We start from the raw sequence: 23,917 nt of genomic DNA, 5'->3' as shown, positions 1-23,917 counted from the left end.
CTGAAACCGAAAAGAACAGTATGTTCCCCCTTGTGTATTCCGGGAAAAGACCCTGACCCATTATTAACATTTGTGTGTTTTGAGGAGTTAAATGTTGCGTTACACAAAGGTCAGAGAAGAGTAAATGGTTTGAGGCAGCGATGGAGAGAGAGAGAGGTTTTTTGTTTCCGCTTGCAAAGATGAAATGAAAGCACTGAAGAAAATGAGAAAATGATGAGGAGCAGTGTGGGTCGAATTCTTGCAGGGAAGCCTTCCAGGCATGCAGTCGAGCTGTATAATGTGCAGGTGTTCGCAAGACTTTGTGTTTGTGTGTTACTGAGAGTAAAAGCAAGAGGGAGGCAGAGGAAGACGAGCAGCAGTAATGACTTAAAAAAATCTGTATGAAAATGAAAAAATGTGAACTTTATTCAACACGCATATTTCAAATATACAGTACATATTTACATCCTTTATACAATGATTATAACTCTTGTGTGTCACCTGTGTGGACCAAAAAAAAAAGCCGCTAGGTTCTGTCACATATACATAATTCACAGTGCAATATTAAGTTTGTGCACCCATGTCCATTCACTGTACATGCCACATGAACGTGTGACTCTAAATGTGTGAGCCGAACAAACAAATCCTGAACCTCTTAAATTACTTTTCTTCGAGAAGCGGTCCAAACTATCACAAGTCTGTTCCCCTCTGTTTTCTCAGATGAGTGAAAATAATGAACTAACAGCAACAATATGTTATGTCTACCATTTGACTGTATCAAACTGAAATAGCTGGCTGCAGACTTGCAGTAGCCTGTAAGGCTCGATGTCCCTGAAACGCTGCATCCGCCTGTCACAGTCCAGGATGACACGTGGTACATCATGTCACTAACTATGATTACTAGTCTCCATGAATCCATGGCTTTCAACTACAAAAATAAAAAAGGAGGGGGAAAAAAAAAATATATAAACAGTACCATTAAAGAGGTGAAAGCGTCAGAACAGACTTTTCCTGTCAAGGTCAGGACCGTTCACTGCAGACACACTCAAGTGCTGAGTCATCGTCAGACAACCAACATCAAACATCGCCTGACAGTGACTGATTCAGATCCACTCAATTTATGAAACAGTGATACGGGTACAACATTTAGCACAGCTCGGCTTTGTTAAAGCAACACAATGTTCCAACAGAAATGAACAGAACAGCTCCAAACGCTCAAATGTGAGAGCCTTCATTTTCGGTAATGCTTTTTTTTTTTTCGGATTTCATGGATTTTTCCTTTTAAAGTATACAAGTATTGTTGCACTAAACTAAATGTTTTTTACATTAGAGGGCAGTTCCACTTGAATTCTTTGCATTTTCCCTTTGCCCTTGTCTATTTTAAATTGCCTCCAGGCTTAAGTGAGATCAAACTGTCTCCTGCCTCTGTTGTAGCTGACACAGGAGACGGTCTTTAAAAAAAAAAAAAAAAAACCCAAAACAGAGTTGCTCCCAGTATTTTTTTTTCTTTTTCTTTTTTTTTTTTTTAAACTAGAAGCATTAGTGTTGAGCTTAGCAGTGTCTAATTGCTCCCACAGCTTTCCAGCAAAAATGATCACAGTCAAATTTGTACAGTCTGACCCTGTTAATAGACACCTCCTGTTCGGAAGAAACTTTTGCATTAACTATTCATTATGCAGCGAGCTTTTAAAAATAGTGAAATATTTAATTTTAACTGTTGGCCTGGTGTCACTAGTAAGTGTGAGTGTGTGTGCGTGTGGGACAAAGTCACTCTACACCAGCAACACCCTGCCTTTCTTCTGTGCTTGGTGTGAGATTTGTAAAATCTCTTCCATTTTGATGAAAGGTTGCCAGATTGGCAGTGAGACACTTGTGGATTCCTGCTGAGTGTGACACATCAGTCCTCTGCTAAAGCGTCTTTCTCACTCTGTCACTGCTTTGCTGCAAGATGTCAAGCTTGTTCTCGGCCCTCCTCGTGCCGGTCGGTGAGTCAGCCGTGGAGCCTCAAGTCTGGTCGGAGAGTGAGAGGAACAACATCCAGATCTGCTTACCTCCCTTTCAGGCTTAATCCAATGCATTCTGCAGCTTTATGAGTCCAAGCATTGGTGACCACTGTTTGCCAGGAATGACATTTCTGTGATTCTTTCATAGTAGCCCATGGAGATTATTTTGTGAACATAATCTGGCAAGTTTTGAGTCCTTATTTCTTGTAGCACCAAATAATCTCAAAAACACACATGTATAGAAACACAATGAGGTGATCATTGTGAGCAATGCCCTTAGCAAGTAACACAAATACAACAACAAAATACAGTACAGTGTGTTTTTGTAGAAAGCTAGAGGATGTATATACACACAACCGAAGACAAATGACTCTAAAAAGTGCCAATGTAAAAAAAAAAAAATCCCTCATAGCAATGTTTGTTTTGGTCCCTCAGCCTGATTTAGCTTAATAAAGTTCGTCAGCAGAACAGATTATCGTCCTCTTCCACGTCAAAGGATGGCACCATCTGTTCTGCTGAGCTGACTTCCTGTTCACCCAGAGTCACTTCCTGTGATAACGGTGGCTGATGGAACCATGGATGAGCTAGCAGCTCATTCGCCGTGAGTCTCTCCCATGGTTCTTTCCGCAGAAGGCTCTGGAGCAGACACTTGGCCTTGGGCGACAAGCCTTCTGGCAAACAGCACTGGCCTCTGCGGATTTTGGTAAACAGCGTGGCTGGGTCTGGGTCGTGGAAGGGGTAACGACCAACCAGCATGGTGTAAAGCATGACGCCCATGCTCCACATGTCGGCCATCTTCCCAGAATATGGCGCAGATCCGCTGAGGATCTCTGGGCTGACGTAAGCAGGACATCCGTGGGTGTCTGACATGGAGTCATTGTTTGGGTCTTCCAGGACGCGACAATCCTCCAGGCTTTCTAGTCTCACCTGTGTCCTGTGATGAAAACGTCAAAAATAAGGTCAGGACATTTCCTGTGGCATTTCAGAAGATGTTGTAACATGTTTAGCCGAGTTTTCCGTTTGCTTTCTGTCCAATTACAACACATACCCTTGAGCCTCAGACCCAATTTGACACAATAGCGGCTTTGACTTTGAGCTTTAGTCGAGCTGTAAATTAGGATGGTGCAGAGAGAGGGAGAGATGCCATGACAATGACATCATCTGTTATCTTGTGCAGAAAGTAACTTTACACATAACAGTGAAACCTAAGAACACGATGTTCATAACTCCCCTTACAAATGTGCGTTTCGCCGAACGTTGAATGTCATGTTGTTAAAAATACTGTTCTCCGAGTTCCCATGCATGATAGCTTTTAAAGTACAAGACACTCTGTGTGCGCGCGTGTGTACTTCGAACAGTAACTTTGTTTAACACTGTCAAACATTTCAGAGATCTGTTACATGTAAGTCACAGATTGCATCATGGAAAAACAAGCGTTGTCGCTCGTTCATCCTTAAACTGTGGACAGACGGATGGGGACACACACAAACCAGTGAACTTACTATGACCTAAATGCACAACAGGGAGACCCGTCTGAGAAGCACATTCCCAATAACTTCCCGACACATGTTCACATAAACACACATAAATATACACGACTCCAGCGCAACCCATCCTCCTCTTCTCACACGCACAATACTAAATTTAGCCATGCCGTTGACAGGATGTACACTTAGTTCAATGCTGGTTCAGTGAAGTTTGTGAGAGTATATTTGTTATCACTGAAAACACTTGAATAATGGGACAGCTAAAAATATTAGATGTAGGGACACATTTCCTATAGCAACAGATGAGCAATGTTGTATAGTTAAAATTGCTCGTGTCTCCTGAGATTCAGTGACACACAGAGTGAGTCAGATACACAAACACACACATACAGAAGTGTGCTATTTTATCACACAATCATGGGGGGGGTTAACTCTGTAAGACACACACTTGTCAAGACAGCGGCTAGAGAGAGAAATACACAGCCAGACCAAGATAGAGAGACTGATATTTAAACACTGAGATAGTGAAGGAGCTAAGTCAGGAGAGGTGAAAGAGAGATGAAGACAGAAAAGGAAACAGAACAGAGAGAGTTGGAGGGGTGGAGAGAATGACTCATCCTTCTGTTGAGAGTACATATCTTTTCTACTCCTCCTCTCTCGCTCTCCCTCTTCCTTGAGCCAAGGCTATCTGCACCTGGGTCCCACACTCACGGCGCCAGCCATCCCATAATTACCCTCAAATGGCTGTTGCCACATCAGTGACGCACAGGAAGGCTGGCCTGGCAGTGAAACTCTGCATGCCTCTAAGTGCTAGTCACCTTTTCTAAACTGGCTTTTTCAACTGCACTGTGAGTGAGTGTGTGTGTGTGTGTGTGTGTGTGTGAATAGAAACTACAGCATTTGTCAAATTGTCGCGAGTGTCTTTTCCAGTCGGAGCGCTGCATTGTTGGCAGAGATGTTGCATCACAGTGGTACATGTTGGTGTTTGAAAGATTGACTTAATTGTGAGTTTGGAAGAATGTGACTGAATTAATGAAGTCATGCACAATCGCTGCATCTCAAGGAGACGTATACATTATTATGTTGATGTGAGTCAAAAGACTGTGTGCGATTGGATGGCAGCAGCAATCTCAGTGCGCACAACACATTTTTTTGGGGGGGGGGGGAGTCAAAGTCCATGATGTCATGCAGCCATTTGATGTTATCCTCCAAATCTGCGGCTTTGTCCTTTTCTAGTCGTGCTGCAGTTTGTCTCAAGCCAAAGCGTGATTTTTTTTCTTTGGAAAAAAAGAAGTGTGTGTGTGGTTTTTTGTTGTTTTTAAAGATGTCATTCCACATCCCCTGGCTCTAGTGGGTCTTGCATGTCAGTCTAACAGCATTAATATTTCAATGCTGTATCTCTGCTAACAAAATACTGAATTACAGCCATTCAAGCTTGCAATGGACCACAGCTTTACAGCTCATATGTGTAATCATTACACATATGAGCATGCATACGACCAACACACACAAAGTGAGTTATGCAGCCCCCCCCCCACACACACACATACAGCTCCTCTCTGCACATATACACTGTGACTCATCGCTCTGCAGCTGTATAGCTATCGGAGGGACACAACCAACTTCAGCTTCTCTCGTTGGCTGTCTGCACTCATTCATCTAGCGTGACCCTGAAAAACCAGAGGTCATGGCTGGAGAATGTTACTGTTGAAAAATCTGCACGAAGAGAAGAGGCCTTTGGAAAGCCGGGGGTGGGGTGGGATCATTGGACACTTACAGGAAAGATAGTGACGCAAGGGCAAAGAGGCGACAAATAGTTTTGTAAGCAGGGGTTTGTGTGTCTTCCTGAGAAAATGCACTAACTCAGAGATACACACAAGGCATGTTTGTGTGTGTGTGTGCATGGGGGGGGGAAGTGTGGGAGGAAGTTCAAAGACTAGTCTTTTGATCATCTCCTTCATGCTTAAAAGTGAATGAATCCTTGATGAAAGCGTCACTTATTCCACTGCATAAGTATGTTTATGAATTAATAATGAGTAATACGTATATTCGGAGAAATATGTCCACAGAAGGGGATGATTGTCTCATTCACCGGCCTTGTCTCGCAGCTTTGCCAAACTACCACCCACTACATTCACACACGCAGGCATGCAAAACAAACCCTACAACACACAACACACACACGTATAAAGAGACACATCCAGAGTGAGAAAGGGAGACAGACAGAGAGGGTGAAAATCTGGGAAGCTATGCAGTCTGCCTCCACAAGTACAGAACCTCCTACTCTCTCTGTGCCCACAAGAGTATCTGCACACATGGCTAGTGTGTATCAGCTGCTGCCATGTTTGCTCTGTTCTTGGCACATCCCACTACTCTGCATGTATTCAAGTCTGACAGCATCCAAATAAAGTTGACTGGTAATATTGGAGCCGGATGAGATATTATTTGAATGAGTGCGACACTAAACTAAAAGTGGTGAGACACTTTTCAGATACCGGGGTGGCATGTATCTGTGATCTCACCTTTTCTCATCAGCAAAGACAAACTTGCGCAGCTTGAGGTCGCCCAGCACGATCCCAGCCTGGTGACAGTGCGCCACAGCCAGGGCCACCTGACGGAAGAGTCTGCAGGCGTGCTCCTCGTCAAGCCTGCGACAGCTCTTCACCAAAGTGTGCATGTCCCCAAAGTCTTTGTCTAGGAACACGTAGGCCTTGCATTCACCAAGGATGATGTCCCTGATGCCTGCCACATTCTTGTGGGCAGGAAGGATCCCGTAGGCTCTGATCTTTTCCTGATATACCCCCATATCAAAGACCTGGGGGAGAAAGATGGGAGGGAGAGGAAGGAAGGCGTTTAGTGACCATGAGGAGGAGGGGGGAAGAATGAGAGTGGAGGAGAGGTCGGTCACTATGTTCTTTTAATGAGCAGCCGAGGTAAAACCTTGCAAATCTGTCATCCAGTTAATAAAAAAAGAGTGTAGCGAGATCTGTTTTGATTCCTGCTTAGTATACTGCTTCTGCAGGGACATGGTAAATGAATCACCAAAGCACCAAGCGATTAACTTTATTAATCAGTGGAGTCAAACGCCTGCAGGTCTATCCTGCAGAATAAATACACGGATTACAGTGCGGCTCCCTCGTGATTGTTTTCCTTTGCCTTCCATTTTTGCATGTTTGTGTGTCACGCTGTGGCGTATTGTAGTGACGCGTATGCAAATAAGCCGATTTGACAGACTCGGAGTGACACAGTGCCAGGGAAAAGGTGGACCTCAGTGTTTCCACACCACAGTACAGGTAACATACATAACGTATAGTCCTGGTCTATAATAACAGCTGAAAATAAGCACAGAGCCTTAAATGGTAAATCAAGAAGAAACAACATGACTATTACGCAAATTGTGACACATTTCGCGTGAGCATGACATTTGGTAAAAAGACGGCTAAATACTGATGACATGTCAGACAGGCTGTTGAGCAACGCGGTGTCTTAAAACACCATTCATTCAAAGATATTGCACAACCAGAGGGACTGCACATACATACCTTGCACAGCAGCTCATCGCCGGTGTCTGTGTTCATCGCGCTGTGCATGCTCTCCCGGTCCAACAGAGGCAGAAGCAGAAACGGTCCTATCCGGGACGGTCCCTGGTGGGTCGCCGAGAGAGGGGTTGCGACGGGGCTGACCGGGGAACCGGGAGAGGTGCCGAGGAGTCCCTGCGTGTCCGCCTCCGCGCTCAGCCTGGCGCACTTCGCCGGCGGCTGATCATCCGAGTCGAGCCGCTTGTGCGCGACTCTCACGGTGGTGCGGGTGCAAGGTGCCGGACTGCCCCACTGCAAGTTCATCCTGATGGACCGATTCACCATGAAGGCAACAGACGACAGCGTAGCGTCTTTCAGGATAGTGTATTTAAATGGAATTACGCACAGTGCGCACCGATATTCCCCCGCGAGAAACTCATTGTTGTTGAGATGGAAATGAAAGTTCACTCACGGCGACTGTTCGTAATAATCCAACCGGCGTCCCGTTTTAAAGAGTGAATGTCCGTGGCTCTGAGGTCTGTGTAATTTTGGTGAGAAAATCCTGACTCCCCAGAGACCTGACTGAGAGAGACAGAGAGGGAGAGAGATAGAGAAGGGGCATGAGGGAGGGAGAGAGAGAGAGACAGACGGACAGACGGAGAGAGAAAAAGAGAGTGCCTCACTCACAGAGAGCCAGAGAGTGAGTGAGCTCCGGTGATGTTGAGCTGAAACGCAGTCCAGCCTCCTGGTGACACAACCATTGAGCAATCTTGTAACGGCACCGTCTTGAGCTTAGCTGGTCTCTGATGAAACTGTCTGCTGTATCACACTACCTTTCACACAAGGCTGCACAAGCACATGCTCCACACTTTAATGTCATCGAGTCTGTGGTGCAATGGTGAAGTCTAAGTTCCTGATTTGAAATGAAGAAATTATCACTTATCAAGACCGACTCTTAGACAATAATTAACACACTTTAAAACTTGCACGTGTGACTCAGCTGCAGGTCTTATTGCCATTTATTACCAGTTGCAACAAAATATTCTGAACAAATGTTTTCGGTCTTGTTTCGGCCAATGCAGCGACGCTTCAGTGTATAAGCCTCTAGCTTTAACATCACCATGATATTTTCCCATGCTGGGCCTGTTTGTTATGTGGATATGACTCACCCTATAAAGACTTATTGGTGCTGGGCTATAAGTGTTCACATAAAATATGCCAGTGCAGCCCTGTAAACAACAGCAGCTGGCTCTGAAGTTAAGAGCTACACATATACCCAAATTATGCACAACAGCAACGTGATCTGGTGCGTTCTGTTAAAATTGTGCAATATTCTTGAAAAACATATAATCAGTGAACTATGGACCATTACTTCAAGATGTAAGGACCAGAAATTGAAGGGTGAAGTACAATATATATATATATATATATATATATATAGTACAAAGACGCTTTCTTTCAGTGCTGATGATCTGAGGTCATGAGGTAATTAAACGTGTTTGTTTAATTTGTGTGTTTGTCAGGGTGTGTAGATACACATGACCATGTGGTTGTTGCACAATAGTTCTCTTTTTTCTTCTTTGCCGTGCTTTAGGTTGAACCAGAACAGTGACAGCAGTGTAGAGACTTTAGTGAGTGTTCACTAAAACATGGAGCACCAGCTGGCCTGTGTGTCTGTGAATGCACCATCAGCCCCTCAAACAGAAGCGTGTAATCATTCCAAATCATTTCTTTCTCACATTTCCACCACAGTTCCCTCCAACAGACGTTACTCGCCTGCCCAGGTCTCCGCATCTGCCCTCAGAAAAATCTCACACGAACCTGTCTCTGCATCTGCAGGCTGATGAACATTAGATTCCATTGAAATGATGTTATTTTTCGGCCTCACATTTTTTCTTTGTGCAAAATAATAATAATAATAATAATAATAATAATAATAATAACTTAGATTTATAAAGCGCCTTTCACAAAACCCAAGGTCGCTGTACAGTTGAGAACAGATCAGAAAAAGAAAACCAGAAAACACAAACTCTAACCAACAATCGGGGGGCAAAAACTTGCTGGAACAAGTGTCGCTTCAACAGTGATTTGAATGTTTCCAGAGTTGGTGGCGTGTGCAGTGCGAGTCCTACGGATAAGGTGATTCACCACCTGATTGATGCGTGTGTGTCACTGTGAGCAAGTGTGTTTGTCATGCCGTCAAGCAGGCATGGGAACAGGTTTCCTCTGTCACAGCGGTCTCCCTGGCTGTTTTGATTAAGTTACAAAAGCAGTGTGAGTAGTCACTGTGGGAATGAGTGGAAGTAGTACAATTGGCCCAAAGGTTTATTGATAATAGACAATAGTCTGGATCTGGTGTGCCAGTACTTTAAAGTGATGATGTTTGTTTGTAGCTTCTCTCTATGACGCAGTGTTTAGGTGTGTCCAAGTGCCAACTTTGTTTTACGTCACCCAGAAGAATCTGAGCTCCTGTTTTGAATTCTTGAGACTTGTAAATTGGCTGAAAACTTGTTTTCGGTTCACCTGCAACCAGGTGCCTATTGGACGACACCCATAGTCAGTCACACTGGTAATCATCGTATTCACTTTTAAGTGGGACACGTGATCTATGAAATCAACAATTATGTTTCTATTGAAAAATAGCAATTGAGATTTTTTGAAACCAGTGGAGTAGACCCCTGGTGGCTATTCAAAATGCCCACATGTTGGCTTCAGGAACTTTTTATACATGGTCTTTGGGAATATCCCCAAAAAAGAGACTTTTTCCTGTTTAATTTGTCTCACTGTAACTGAAGTTTTGTGCTGGAATCATTACACAAGCTAACACCACGCTTCTTGTTGCGTTTTGCTTGGTAATACACTTGTGGGAGATGGTTTATATAGCTGGACTTTGGTGTGTACCTCATGAGTTACGTGGGTGTGTGTTATGTGTGTGTGTGTGTGTGTGTGTGTATATATACACTGCCTGCCTGTGTAGGAGTGTGATTGCATGATCTCCACACCAAGGAGCTAGAGGAGAAAACGGTATTTAGGGCACGCTCTCCCTTGTTATAATTAGCTGAGTCACTCACCACTGGCAGCAGTAAAGAGAGGCTGGGAATTGATCTACTCTGAGAATAGAATAGTTTAATTTGCTCTGGCTGACAGCCAGCCATCACCGTGAATTATTCTTCAATTGAGCTTCTCAGGCACATGTGTATGCACACACACACACACACACACAAGTGGACGGAAGAAATGGACAGAACTTAAATGATATCATGCCACGGCTGCACACTAGCTGAGGCATTTGCTCACAGATGTACTGTTGTGTGAATGAAGAAATGAACCCAACAATTAACACATCACTGTGGAACTTTCCACAAAAAATACCTGGCTTCTCCCTGGACAGTAAACGCTTCAATCTTGGCAGCACTAGTGCAACCCTACACTCACTTTAACTCTCTATAATGAGCCGGTCTTTCTCACCACAGACATTTTGACTTGTTACAATAAACAAATGAATACCTCACATATCTTTTTCAAAGGAAAGGTGTGTGGCAGCAGAATTACTTGAAATGGCAATGGTGCTTTTACGGGAACACGTGTCAGTTCATGTCATGAAGGACGCATGGGGAAAACCAAAAAAACTCTCCATTATTTTGTCATTGTGAACTTGTTTTGGCCCAGAAATAGTTTAAGTTTAAACCAGAAGTAGTTATGCTAATATACTGAATATGACATTTTGTTTTCTTATCATTTTTCATCAAGCCTGAGATGTGAGAACACTTGCTAACTGCTTTCAATTACAGCCTGTGCAATATGACACAGTGTCAGTGACCGATGCTTCACTTCATGTAAAACAATTTAAACTATGACAAGAATTGTGATTATACTTATTCTTGAGAATCTTGTTGAGTTAGAATTAAGTACAATTACTGTGTGCAACAATAGGTCATTACCTTCCTGGTTCCACTGTTACTTTGATACTTATTTTCTTTACAAAAAATGTTTTTACAATAGCCCTCATATCTTTGGACAGAAGACAATGTGCTATGAAAGCTATGTCAGAGTGAGGGAGATTTAAGTTGGTCAGTGGATATTGAATTATAGGTCTGCAATAAAAATGATCACATTTCTATTCAGGGAGTACATTCTGCCTTTTGGAAAAGAAAAAGGTTTTATGAAACTTTTACAAGAATGCATCTGGTCTACTGTATATCATGATATAATCTAGACTCTGTGAGCTCAAATATTAAGGTCTCATCCAAAATGAGTCCGTCGTGAGCTATAACCATCTTTTACTGAATATTTTCACAACCTCGACTGACCTCGAGGACAATCAGTCAAACCAGGAGCAGGGATGGGGGATTGTTTCATGTGGATGGACTCCAGACTGCCGTCTGGCCAAAAAATGCTGCCTTCCTTTGCTAGTTATCCCAATATGTCCATCACGGGTTCTTTGATCTGCTCTCCTCAGTTAGTGTGGTTAGGCTGGACACACTGTGTCTTTGGCAACAAAGATATTTGTGCAATTCAAACCCCAGTTTAAGTAAAAGACATTCTTCCTGACACCTGCACATTCATACCCACTGAATTTGTTCTCACACAGGGGAATTGTCATGTGTACACACACTCAGCATAAAGACTTCCCCTAAGGTCTTCTGAGAAGTTGTAAAGCTTTGGGCTGCCGACAAAAAAAAAAATCTAATTTCTGCAGTGTGTTTACAAGAAGTCTGCTTCCTTAGAACTTGTGGCTGTTTCACAAACATAGCTCTAATCCTCACTTCATACGTAAACACCCCAAAAATAGAACATGCTGATTTCAAGACATTTATTATATGGGCTTCTTTTTAACTTTAGTGTTTTTAGGGTAGAATATTGCCAACAGGATCTCCCGCTGTGTTCCGCTCAGTTGAGATTTGGAAACTATGGAGAGAATAATTCACATTTTCATATTCATCAATGGCTTCTATTTTTTCCAATTTGACATAACTCCTTGTTACCTACTCACACAGACTAACTGAACACCACATTACACTGCTTCATGTCCTGAAAAGGCAATTATAATAACATGACTCATTACACACTAAATGAAGTATCAGGAAGGGAATTTCTTCTTTATTTTCTCTGTAGTCCAACATGGGAACAACCTTAGACTGTACATAAAAATAGACTTAGTTTCAAAACGAGCTCTAGCTGTGAAGCCTTGAGATTGACCGGCCCACACCCTAGACACCATGTCAGTTTTAGCAACCAGAAGTGGGTACATGATGTACACAATTAACATAACATTAACATGTTCTATTGAAAACATTATAAACCAAGTGAGAAGAAGGTGAATTCTCCCATAAAATGAATGTCTTTTTGCAAACATCATTCTGGCTCACTGCTACGTCCATTGTACTCCCTGGGCTTCACTTTAAAAACAGTAAGACTGTAAGTAAGATTTTTGTATAACACAAATATTGACACCAGCTGGACACTGGGATTAACCTTATATGAGACTATCATAATATCAGCTTTACCCAGTATCATGCTGTACTGCCCCAGAATAAGGAAATGTACATTTCTTGATTAAACTCAAAGTGAAACTGTGCAGTAATCCTCTCTTTGTGCAATAACACCATATTCACGGGAAAGGTCATCACATATTATCGAGTGCTCCTCTCAAAACTTCATCAGCAGGATTTCACTTAAAAACTTCAGCTCACTTCCCCTCAAATACGAAGTACACAATTTCATAACTCCATCTTAAGCAGTCTCCCCTCACCACATGATTTCACTGAAATAGCCAGCCACATACTCTTTGCTCCTCTCCAGGGTGACTCAAGGGGTTTCCTGTTGCTAATGGGAAGTGGATGGCAATCGTGTGTTTGTGTGTGTGTGTTTGTGTGTGTGTGTGCGCGTGTGCGTGCACGTTATAGCCACAATACGCGCGTCACCACCATACTGTCACCGACCCATCACTGCGATTACACAAGCTGCCTCAGACCCGGGCCTGGTCCATGATGTCACCCTCAGTGGAAGGAGAAAACACTGATTGAGAAAAGAAGAAGTGAATGTCATTGATGGCTCTGCTGAGAGAAAACAAACAGAGTCTGGTTATTATTCTGTATCAGGAAAAAATCATTAACACTTCCCCTGTTAGAGGTTTATGTCTTAACATGCTAACCTTTCCTAATCAGCCATAAACCCAAAGTACACAAGTGAAGTCAATGGGAAAGTAGTTCATTTTGCAAGTATTTCTCCTCTTCTCACACAATCTCACCAAGGTGTGACTTGCTTTGATTTATTTTGTCAGTTCACTGAAAAGTTATTATAGTACAACCAGTGCCTCAGAGGATGGCACATAAAGCTGTCATCCAACATTCATCTCTTCTGCGTTACCTAATGAAAGATAAACTACTGCTGCTGTTCAAAGAGGCATCTGCTTTTAACTTGGCTTCCCTTATTTATATTCTCAGGTGAGCAGATCCTCAGTTTTATCTTTATTTCTATAACCAAGGACACAGTGCACCCCTCCAGCCAAAACACAAGAGGTTGGATCGTTAATGACTTTTCTGGTGAGCGAGTGGAGTGAGCTGGATAGACGGAGTAAGAACTGTTATTTGTTTTCAATCCCATCTACAAATCCCATAACACCCATCGTTTTTCCAAAGTGACTCTCCCAGCACTGAATTTATCAAAGTGTGTGAACATGAGCGGGAGAGAAGAGCTTAGCGTTTGGAAAAAGCAATTAATTGCAGGATAATACCCCATGAAACAGGATTTCAATGACTGTTAGTGCTGCTTTGCTCCGAAAGAAGATTTATTCTCGTAATCCCGTGATGAAAGGGATGGCCAATTATTTCCCATGCTTCAGAACACACTGCCTGAACCAGTGCGAGGCCAGAAGGAATGATGGAAACAAGGAGCAGGAGGAGAAGACAACAACGTGTTTGTGTATATACTGTACATGTACACACTTACCGTTCAGCGAGCAACAACAACCTGTCACTCTTTATAAATTACCTCCTTGCAAGCTTTTAATGATATGATTGCACTACAACTCATGGGAGGAAGATGAAAGACGCACGCAGCGTCATTAACTGCAGACTCCATGGTTTCTGAAAATTAGGCCCCGCATTTCTTGGCATTTCATCAGTTCTGAAGGATGCTGAAAATGTGGGTTAACATTTATGTAGTTTGTTTCAACAGCAGAATGTCATCATAAAGGAGTACACACGATGATACCGAAACAGGCACGAAGAACTTTCAAAGGAATTCATTCGTTCATAGACATTTGTTCCTGATGGTACAACCTTCTCATTAATGGCTGATAGAATAGAATAAATTCATATTGAGACTGAAAAGTCAACCTGAAAATGATCATTTGGATATTAGATTAGATGGATAAATACATTTCACAAGATATCTTTAGTTGGAGAATGTATAGTATATGATTGGCCATTAAAGACGTTCCCACTCGCACCCCTGATGGATAACTGATCTCCTACTAACACCCACAAGAAACGAAAACTAAATGACAATTTGACAGTTTGTTATATACATTATCCTGAGAAAAGCAAGTTGGGACCTCCGCTTGAATGTCGACTCTTGACGCACACCTTCACTCATAAATTGCAGGAATTTGCAGGTCTTACAGGACTCTCCCGCTCATGCATGGGTTGCATTTTGTTTTTCTGGAGTGGTGAAATGTGCCAAAAACAGTGTGATGAAATGATTTCATACTGCAAATTCAAATGTGCATGTTGCAAGCAGGACCAACAGTAAAGAAGCCAGCAATGGAAAAAGACTCATGGTTGATTTTGTTTATATATATATATATATATATATATATATATATATATATATATATATATATATATATATGTGTGTATTTTTTTTAACATTGCCTTAATAACGTCATAGGAGGGATTAACTGGGTTTTCTACCACTTGGATTCAGTAGTAAAAAAAAAACATGAAGTGGCCATTAAACAAAAGTCGGCTCCAGTTCCCATCAATGTGTGCTTCCTGTTTTTGCTAAGCAACACTATCAGTTCAACACCAGATAAGGTGGGCAAGGTGCATGAGAACTGATCCCAGTCTGAATAATATCTGTTTAATAATCCAAGCATGGGCCACTTTCCGATATTAACTGGCAGCTGAAAGTCGGCGATCCTTATGTTCCTCATCAGCACATAAACCTTGTTGACAGAAAGAAGGGTGGAAGATCATTGTCATGCATAATGTTGTTGAATGATGATTCATTGCACCAGATTTAATCCAGTCAATCAAACCTGCAGGAAATAGGTTTTGTCTTCAATGCGGCACATTTAAGTTCACACTGAGTCAGTGCAACAGGATCACTAATGGTGTGTGACAGCCAAGTGTACAGCATGTCCTGCAGCGGGCTGTTCAGGGATAGACGGCTGCACTGGCTTCAGGCACCTCGTCCAGCATTATGGGTGCTGTTGATGTGTTTTGTCCACAGGTAGAGCGTGTGTGTGTGTGTGTGTGTGTGTGTTGATGTATAAGAGCTGGTGCCAACAAAAGGTTTGTGTTTGTGTGTCTAGGGTGTGGGCGGAGGTAATTAAGGTGTCAGGAAACATGCATTTTTAATCCTTACATGACGTAATAATAGAGAGGCAGCGTGATCTGTCATGCCTGCATGCTTTAACAGCCCTGGTCTGTGTGTGTGTGTGTGTGTGTGTGAGGGAGAGCGAGAGGTTCCAATGGGATTTAGTGCAGCTTGGTCTTTTATGTGTATTGTTTGTCTGTGACTGCTTCTTTTTGAGGCTCAAAACCTGTGTCAAGCTGGTGAGAGTAAACAAAAAAACAAAGCCTATATGACCTATTTCAGCATATGTGTGCTACACAGTATGTGTCCCATTTCTGGTTGTATCTGGTTTTTGTTTCACAAGGCCATTTTTGCCATTCACGACACAACAAAGGCATGCTGTAAGGGACACTCAGGAAGTGTAGTCGTGACAGGGCCCTGACACAAATGGGGACATAAATTTGTGGCTTGGTGAGCTGTGGATAAGTCCATGAATGTTTGTGCTGCAGTGGTGAGACAGGGCTTACTCTAGGTGTTAGGTATGTTACCAGGCTGTGAATCAGTGTTTGGTGTTGGTTTCCCTCAGTGTTATTTAAATTTTCCCTCGTGGTTAAATTGTGAGCGGGGTTATGTTGATCTGGTTGTTTTAATCCAGGTTGAGCGGTGGCATGATAACCAATGTTACAGGAGACTTCTGAAGGCTTAGGGAAAGTTGTTTTCACAGCTAATAAAAGTAAGCCAAAAATAACCCATGGGTAACAATCAGCTTCTGAATTACTTTCATATTAAAGCAAAGGTGCTTTTCCCCAACCGTACATACTTCATTAACTTCAAGTTCTATGTAACGGAAAAATCTGTATATTTATTTTGCAAATATGAAGTTTCTCCACCTACGAAGGAGTATCGGGGCCAAACTGAAGAAATGTTTCATCTTCTGAGAATAAAGTCGTAGTTATTATTCAAGCAAAATCTCAGATGATAAGCTGCGACCTGCGTCAAGATGAGAAACGCGAAATACAGTTTATTTTGGTCACATCCGCACCACATTATCTTTTGCATCAAGACTAGTGATTGTGCAAGTCTGTTTACCGGAATCAGAATCAGAATCAGAAGAGCTTTATTGCCAAGTATGATTTGCACATACAAGGAATTTGTTCTGGTGTCATTGGTGCATAACAAGCATACAACATTTTCAAAAAGTTAAGTGAAACAAAGAAAGAAGAAAGAATCACACAGACTTGGAGAAATGGCTGCTAGTGGTCGACTGCAGGCTATCACTGTTTACATCTGCGTTCTGTTGCTATTTATTAATAATAATAATAATAATAATAATAATAATAATAATAATAATAATAATAATAATAATACATTAGATACTGATAAAAAACAATCATATTATGACTATTCTTGTAAAATGTAGTTTTTTTAATATTATAACTTTATTCCCATACTACTACAACTTTATTCTTGAAACTGCCTTTAAATTCGCATATCAGCTATGTAGCCTTTACATCTCCCTATCTAATGCTCTGTGGCAGCAATGAAAGTGGTTTATATAAAGGTCCTGTAAACTGCATTGAAAAGATTAAAAAAAGGGCCTCCCGTGGCCAGGTGGAAAGGGAACTTGGCTTGTAACCGGAAGGTCGCCGGTTCAAGTCCCCACCAGGTCAAAAGGGCTGGGGTACCCCTGAGCAAGGTACCCAACCCCCATTGCTCCCCGGGCGCTACTCAGTGTGGCAGCCCACTGCTCCTAATTCTAGGATGGGTCAAATGCAGAGAAAACATTTCCCTAAGGGGATTAATAAAGTATAAAAAAAAATAAGGGAAATGATTTACAGAAGGTAAATCATGAAGGTCATCCCTCATTGTTCACTTCTTGTCCCATAATCCTGTGCAGTAGTTAGGGGTCATTGCACTCAATAAATTCAGGAGCGCTGCAAGAAATCCTGAAGTGTTTTTCCACCCTGAGGCATGTTCCATTTTACCGTAGTGAGCTTCTTTGACGTGTTATTATGCTTTACCGCGCCTGGCTATGCATCTGAGAGAACTGCTAAAACCTGCATGGAGTCTTGCCTGGAAAAGATGGGTGTAGTATTCTTGGTGTGGGGGGAGAGAGAGAGAGGGAGGAGGGAGGCGGGAGCTGCTCTCAGTGGGTACATTTTACACCTCACTAGTAGCTGAGATTCAGCCCAACAATTTGTGTAGGAAATTGTGATATACTGTATGTTTGAGAAAATGAATGGCTCCAAACAACACACAAAACATTTCCAGCAGCTTTCTATGGCTCGGGGGTCTACAGTTGGTTTTCTTCTAATGTCATAACTGTATGCAAAACATTTACCTACAGTCTTCACATGCCAGCAGCAGTGGCTGTTTCACTTCTACAAAACGTCTCCCGATGACTTTTCATTGAACATATATGCCATTTTGAGACGAGGCGCCCGATTGATCTGATGGCAGATAATCAATGACGATGAGAGATATGATAGAAAACAGTTCAGACAGATTTTCCTGTCCTGTTCGTGACAAGCGGCTAGACTTAACACGTCACAGATTTCAGGATATCATCTGTTGTGTCATCTGCTCACAGCTAGCTATGAAGGGATACTATACAGTGAGAGGGAAATGAACACAACACAAATCAAAACAGGTTTTGGGCCCACTTATACATGTTGCAGTCCAAAGAGAGAGAGAGAAAAAAAAGTGTTCTTTTGTTGGCAGAGAAGGAATGCCGCCACAAAATCACTGAGAAGAAAACCATAAAGCAGAAGAGCCTTCAGATTCAGCTTATGGTGCGCCACACTGACACAGAAACAACACAACGCTAACGTTAAAAATACTTTTCTTGTTACCAAAATTGTGTGAGACGCAAATAGATTACAATCATTTATCTGTTTGCATCTCACAACAGTGGCACTGCGTCATTGCTTCAAATATGAGGGAATTTATGCTATGTATCCCTTAATCTTCTTCCACATCACACAAGACTAAACATCCATCATTTTAGACTAACACTATTTATTATATTAGCACTTAGCCTTAAAAATAAACACTGGCTTTCACACTAGATGAAGTGTTCCCATAGACTATATGTAAAAAAAAATAATAATAATAATTAAAAGAAAATGCAGTGTTCTGGTTTCCTCCTGAAGCCAACCAGGACATAAAAATATGTTCAATAGCTACATCTTAAAAAATAACTCAATTTGAATGGAAGTCTATGGGAAAATGAGCCTATTTCTCACATAATTTTTAATGTCAGTTTATGGTCTTAATCACTAGTCATGTCTTCTTCAATAGCACATAATGTTGATTTTGTAATGTAGAGCAAAATAAATAAATCAAGCACAACACATATGCGTGGATGACGGCATGATTGACAGCTGGTATTGTCCAATAGGTGCGTGTGCTTGCAGGTGACATCTGGGAATTGTTTGCAAAACATCAACATGGCACTGGTCAAATCGTGAATCTCGAGGCTTCAAAAGGGGGGAGTTCAGATTTCTGTGGGTGACATCATGACTGGATGCCCCTTGGGTGTTTCCAGGCATCAGGGTTTTCAGCCAATCAGAAGAAACTGGAGGTTTAAGGAGGCCCCTCGTAGAAGCACATAATAACACCTGTTTTAGGAAGAGGCTCAAATGAGGTTTGGCATAAATCAAAGTGGATTTTTTGTTTACACCATGAATCATTAGAAGTTAATTCATTTGAGTTTCAGATAAAAACACAAAAGCAGCATGATGATCCATGTAAAATAGTTAAATTGCCTCCGAAAGCCTTGACACAGTCCAGATAATGATGATGTTCCTCAGCTCATTTTGAGCCATGTCATGTAAACCTGTGTTTTACATTGAGACTAAACAATGGACTGTTTACCCTGATTGCTAGGAGATTTCACACCAATGAAAAGGAAAACATCTGGGTCCCAACAGAAGACTATAAACACATAATATGAATCCTTGGAGAAGGAGATCCGTTCATTAACAAACGACCGGACTGTCTGTTTATTGGAAAGTGGCCAACACTATGACAGCCATGAGGTTTATACGCTGAGCAGGTTCACGGTCCAAAGGTTGGGTTCAGAGGCATGGAGGCTCTGAGCAGACGGTAAAGGATCAGAGCAGATTCCCCAATGCAAGTGAGTAAGACTGTACATGCATTATGTTTGACCTCTTAGGTTAGTGATAAACCTATTAATGAGAAGTTTTCCATCGGAGGATCATGTGTGTGTGCAGCCATAAGAGAGGAGGAAGTATATCAGCATGTAAAGTAGACATAAGAGGGGGAGGTTTGGTGTAGATACAGTGTGTGTCTGTGTGTGTGATTCCCCTGTGGGCAAACACTGTCTGTGTTTGACAGTGAAACAATACACTTCTCTGATTATCATCACACACACACACACACACACACACACACGTAGTTAGGACACTCATAGACATAATGCATTCCCTAATCCCTTACCCTAACTTTAACCATCACCATTAAATACCTAACCCTTACTCTGAACCTAACCTAATTCTAACGTGACCATAAACCAAGTCTTAACTCCAACCAAAAGGTCCTTACAAAGCCAAAATGTCCCCATAAAGATAGTTTTGAATCAAAAATATGTCCTCACAGCCTACTACAGACATGTAAACACACAGACGCACACACACACAGACTTGAGTTCTTCTAATACAAGCCAGATGTCACCTGGAACAGAGTTATCCTCCTAATTTTCAGGAGTAAATCTTTTTTGCCAGTGGAAAGGGAAACTGCCGGATTGCGAAACAACAACATGCTTTACACATGAGAATACAAGAAAAGATATGAAAGACAATCTCGCCTCTAAAATACTCATGATTACAGAATCAGCCTGACAGTAAAACAAGACCACCGGGATCGCTCATGTTGCCTCCACCAGCTTTGCTCACCAGACACTTTGTGAGCGTTTTGACTCATCCTGTCCTGAATGACTGCAACCTTACAATATATCCTTTCTTATAACCCTTTTAAGCACAGTATTACAGCTGCTAGTTCCTCATACAGGGTTGCTACTGTACATTCAGAAGGCAAAGCATGGTGGTTTTATTTATAGAGCACTTCTCTAACACAAAGGCAGATTCAAGGTTCTGTTCAGAAACATTTAAAAACGGCACACATGATCAGACATTTTACTGGTGAGTTAAAACGCGCCGTAAAGCTCTGCATATGCTTGCAGTTGCAGGTTTGTGTGTGACAAGGATTTTCATATGACATGTTTTCAGAATTTGTCTGATTAACACATACAGTTGCATGGGTTCTACTGTATTTTGGAAAATAATTAAAAAAATATGGATCCACTTTCTCTAAATAGACCGTTTAAAAGATGATTTTACTAAAATATATGATCATCTGCCTATATTTCTTTGCCTGTTCAGACCTTTTTACGGAAGTTACTGCAATGCCAGATCTCAGCAGTCAAATCTGTGACCATAGCATTTTTAATAATGACAGGGAGGATGGCCAAAATGTAACTTAGTAAATAAATGCTTCATGTCGTCATGGCGTCACACAAATTGGACACTCTAAATCAGGACTATTCAATTACAAACTCAGTTAAGCCGCATTTTCAAACCAAGAAAATCGAGCTGGGCGAGACATTTTCAGCCACCCGTAAGCAACAGGTGATGATTTTACATTTTAAAACCAGCGCAAATATGTAAGGTACATCAAAATGTGCATTTAAAAAATAATAAAAGAACTAGTAATAAAAATATTTTGGTCATACCTGTTCATAAAATCAAAAAGGTGCACAATACTAGCAACAGCATTGGTTTTCTCTTTAAAAGAAGATAAACATATATGGTCATATACCACCCACAAACATCGCATAAAAAACTAACACTGTTATCAAACCAATCAGACTGTGTAGAATTATTATGTTGGAATCTTTGAGGGACAGTGAAAAGTGTTTCTGTAGTTATTCCTTTAGTTATTTCTGGTGGAACCACAGGCTGGGCAACTAAGAAGTTGGTTATGGGCCACATGTGGCCCACGGGTCACCATTTCAATAGACTGGCTCTAAGTGTGAGAGTGGATGTTTATTTGTCTCTATGTGTCCCTGTGATGGACTGCTGACCTGTATAGGGTGTACCCCGCCTTTCGCCCCATGTCAGCTGAGATTGGCACCAGTGCGACCCTCATGTGGAGGATAAAGTGGTAGAAGATGCATGGATGTCGTCATGGTAAAAACTGGCAGAGCCTGGAGGAAAAACCTCATGTCCCCCCAGGGACTCCCTGTGCACAGGAGGAAAGACACTGTATCCTGTATTTGGGATTAATCTATCCAGATGTACCCCATGTATCCTGTCCAACCCAAACTATTGCTCTCACAAAGCAAGCAGCAGGATACTCACTGTATACTTCTTAGTCGGGATATTTGCCAGTGTCCGTCCTCACCCCATCTGTCTGTCTGTCTGGTTATCATCATCCTTCTGTCTGCTTCTTGCATTTATTCCATTTCCTCCCATCTCTCTTCCTTTCTTCAGCTCATTCCGTAAAGGGCATTTGGCAAAGCATTAAGCTCTGGGGATGTTTACATCACTGGAAGACTGATGGGATGTAATGAAACAATCTAACCTTGAGTCGAAAGAACATGTTCTAAGAGGCCGTGGATCAAAATCCCCAAATCCCCTCAGAGTCAGGGGCATATACTGTTACATTATTAAGGAGACGATACAAGCAAGAATGAAGTAATGGCTGAAGTTTATCAAGATAAAATGTTGTGCAGATTTTGCCTGTAAAAATCTGAATTCTCTAACCTAAATTCTCTCGCTGGCTATGTAGTGGAGGCTCTGTTGTACGCAAAAATAATAAAAGTTAGACAAAAGAATTGTGGATGCCTGTAGGCTGTACATTGAGGAGTGACACAAAAAAACCATCATTGTTTCATGAGCACTGGAGCATATTTCAATGTTGACAACATCTCGAATGCATCTTCAGTAGTTATCTTTCGGCAACCAGACATGCTTGAGTTAGGTTTGAAAATGCTTCACCTCACAGCGAGCACATCGTCACTGGCTGCGTCGGTCAAATCTCATTCCACACATTTTATACAGTGATAAACTAGAAACACAAGCAGGGGAACTACTGTAAATATGCTTTATATATCTACACAACTTTGACAAGAGCAAATCTGTTATTATCGATGGGACGGACACAGTTTATACAAATGCAACAGGAATGACTTTTCAAAAGAAATGAAAGAAAGCACTCTGATAGCAGTGTGGACACAGTGAGCTGCAGCAGTAACTCTGAATATCAGTTGTTTAATGGGACATACCGGTGCTTTCCAATCAGCATCTCGCCTGTTGTATACAGCACAGCATTCCACGCCTAATATAGATGGAAGTTGTCAGAAAAAAACGTTTTGCAGTGACACATTTATCAAGATAAAGTATCTGAGAGTGAAGGAGGAACATGTGACCCCAGAGCTGAGCACATTGTCTGAGCTGGAGTAAGACTGAAAACTGACATTTTTTAAATTTAATCTCTATGCTGCACAGCATGTGTTTTAATTAAAAAGAAAGAAAGATGTAATTATGGGTTGGTTTGAGTTTAGCTTTAGTGGAAATTATGTGCATTTTATGTGCAGAGTTTTATGACTGAGATTTGTTTGAACTATAAAAGCCAAAAAAGGGAGTAATTTTACTTGACAGTGTAATGAAGCGTCAGAAAATCAAACACTCCTACAGTCAATACACTAAGTAGAATTTTTTTAGTAATTTTTTCATGGGCAGTAAATATCATTCAGTTTGAAGTAACCAACCACACAGAGTTACCTTGTGATGAGCGATGGTGATTTAAACATGTCTGTTTTCACAGACACTGCAAAATGAATATGAATGAAAGGAAAAACCGCCTGAACCTGAAACATGCTCATTAAGGGGGGAAAAAATCCCTCGCTCCCCACACAGTGTGTGTGGTCTGGGGCATGAATCAAACGAAACAAAAAAGAAAAAACAAGGAAATTTTTACATTTCAAATTTACTGCATTTCAAATAACCCACTGTCTGTGGCACATGCCTTGTTCTGGGTTGGCAGACAAAGGATTGCACAGGGCGAGATGACTCGAGTGACAAAGGGATGGTTAGGAATTTGCTCTGCTTGGAAACCAGTAAGCGAGAGAAAAAAGAGATTTGCCACAGCCAATTATGACTTGACCTTGTGTTTCAGTGCTGGACCGAGATACATGTGAGACATTATTAGCATCATGTATGTGGAATAAGTGAAAATGTGTGTAACGCCCTGAGATGAGCTGCACGCAAAAAGAAAAAGGCCCTCATCAATCAAACGTGTGAACACCAGAAAAGTGGGCGTATTCTAATTTCCACGCAAAGATTTGCATTTATCCATATGGACATTACTGTAGTCAGATTCTGTG

The 23,917-nt window shown here is 41.7% G+C and overlaps 2 protein-coding genes across 2 annotated transcripts in view; one reads left to right on the top strand and one right to left on the bottom strand.

Annotated features, from left to right (window-relative positions):
• triqk (triple QxxK/R motif containing) overlaps window positions 1-23,917 on the top strand; it is a 128,703-nt gene that overhangs the window by 6,455 nt on the left and 98,331 nt on the right. The gene's annotated exons all lie outside the window — the stretch shown is intronic.
• trib1 (tribbles pseudokinase 1) lies at window positions 382-7,800 on the bottom strand. The gene is made up of 3 exons (XM_058618647.1): window positions 7,012-7,800; window positions 5,992-6,284; window positions 382-2,916 (listed from the first exon to the last, which is right to left on the bottom strand). Exons 1-3 carry the CDS (start codon window positions 7,330-7,332, stop codon window positions 2,442-2,444), a joined length of 1,089 nt encoding a protein of 362 aa, XP_058474630.1. The 5' UTR covers window positions 7,333-7,800; the 3' UTR covers window positions 382-2,441.

This window comes from Solea solea, chromosome 20, assembly GCF_958295425.1.
Source record: "Solea solea chromosome 20, fSolSol10.1, whole genome shotgun sequence".
NCBI lineage: Eukaryota > Metazoa > Chordata > Actinopteri > Pleuronectiformes > Soleidae > Solea > Solea solea.
This window is presented reverse-complemented; position numbering and strand designations above follow the sequence as displayed.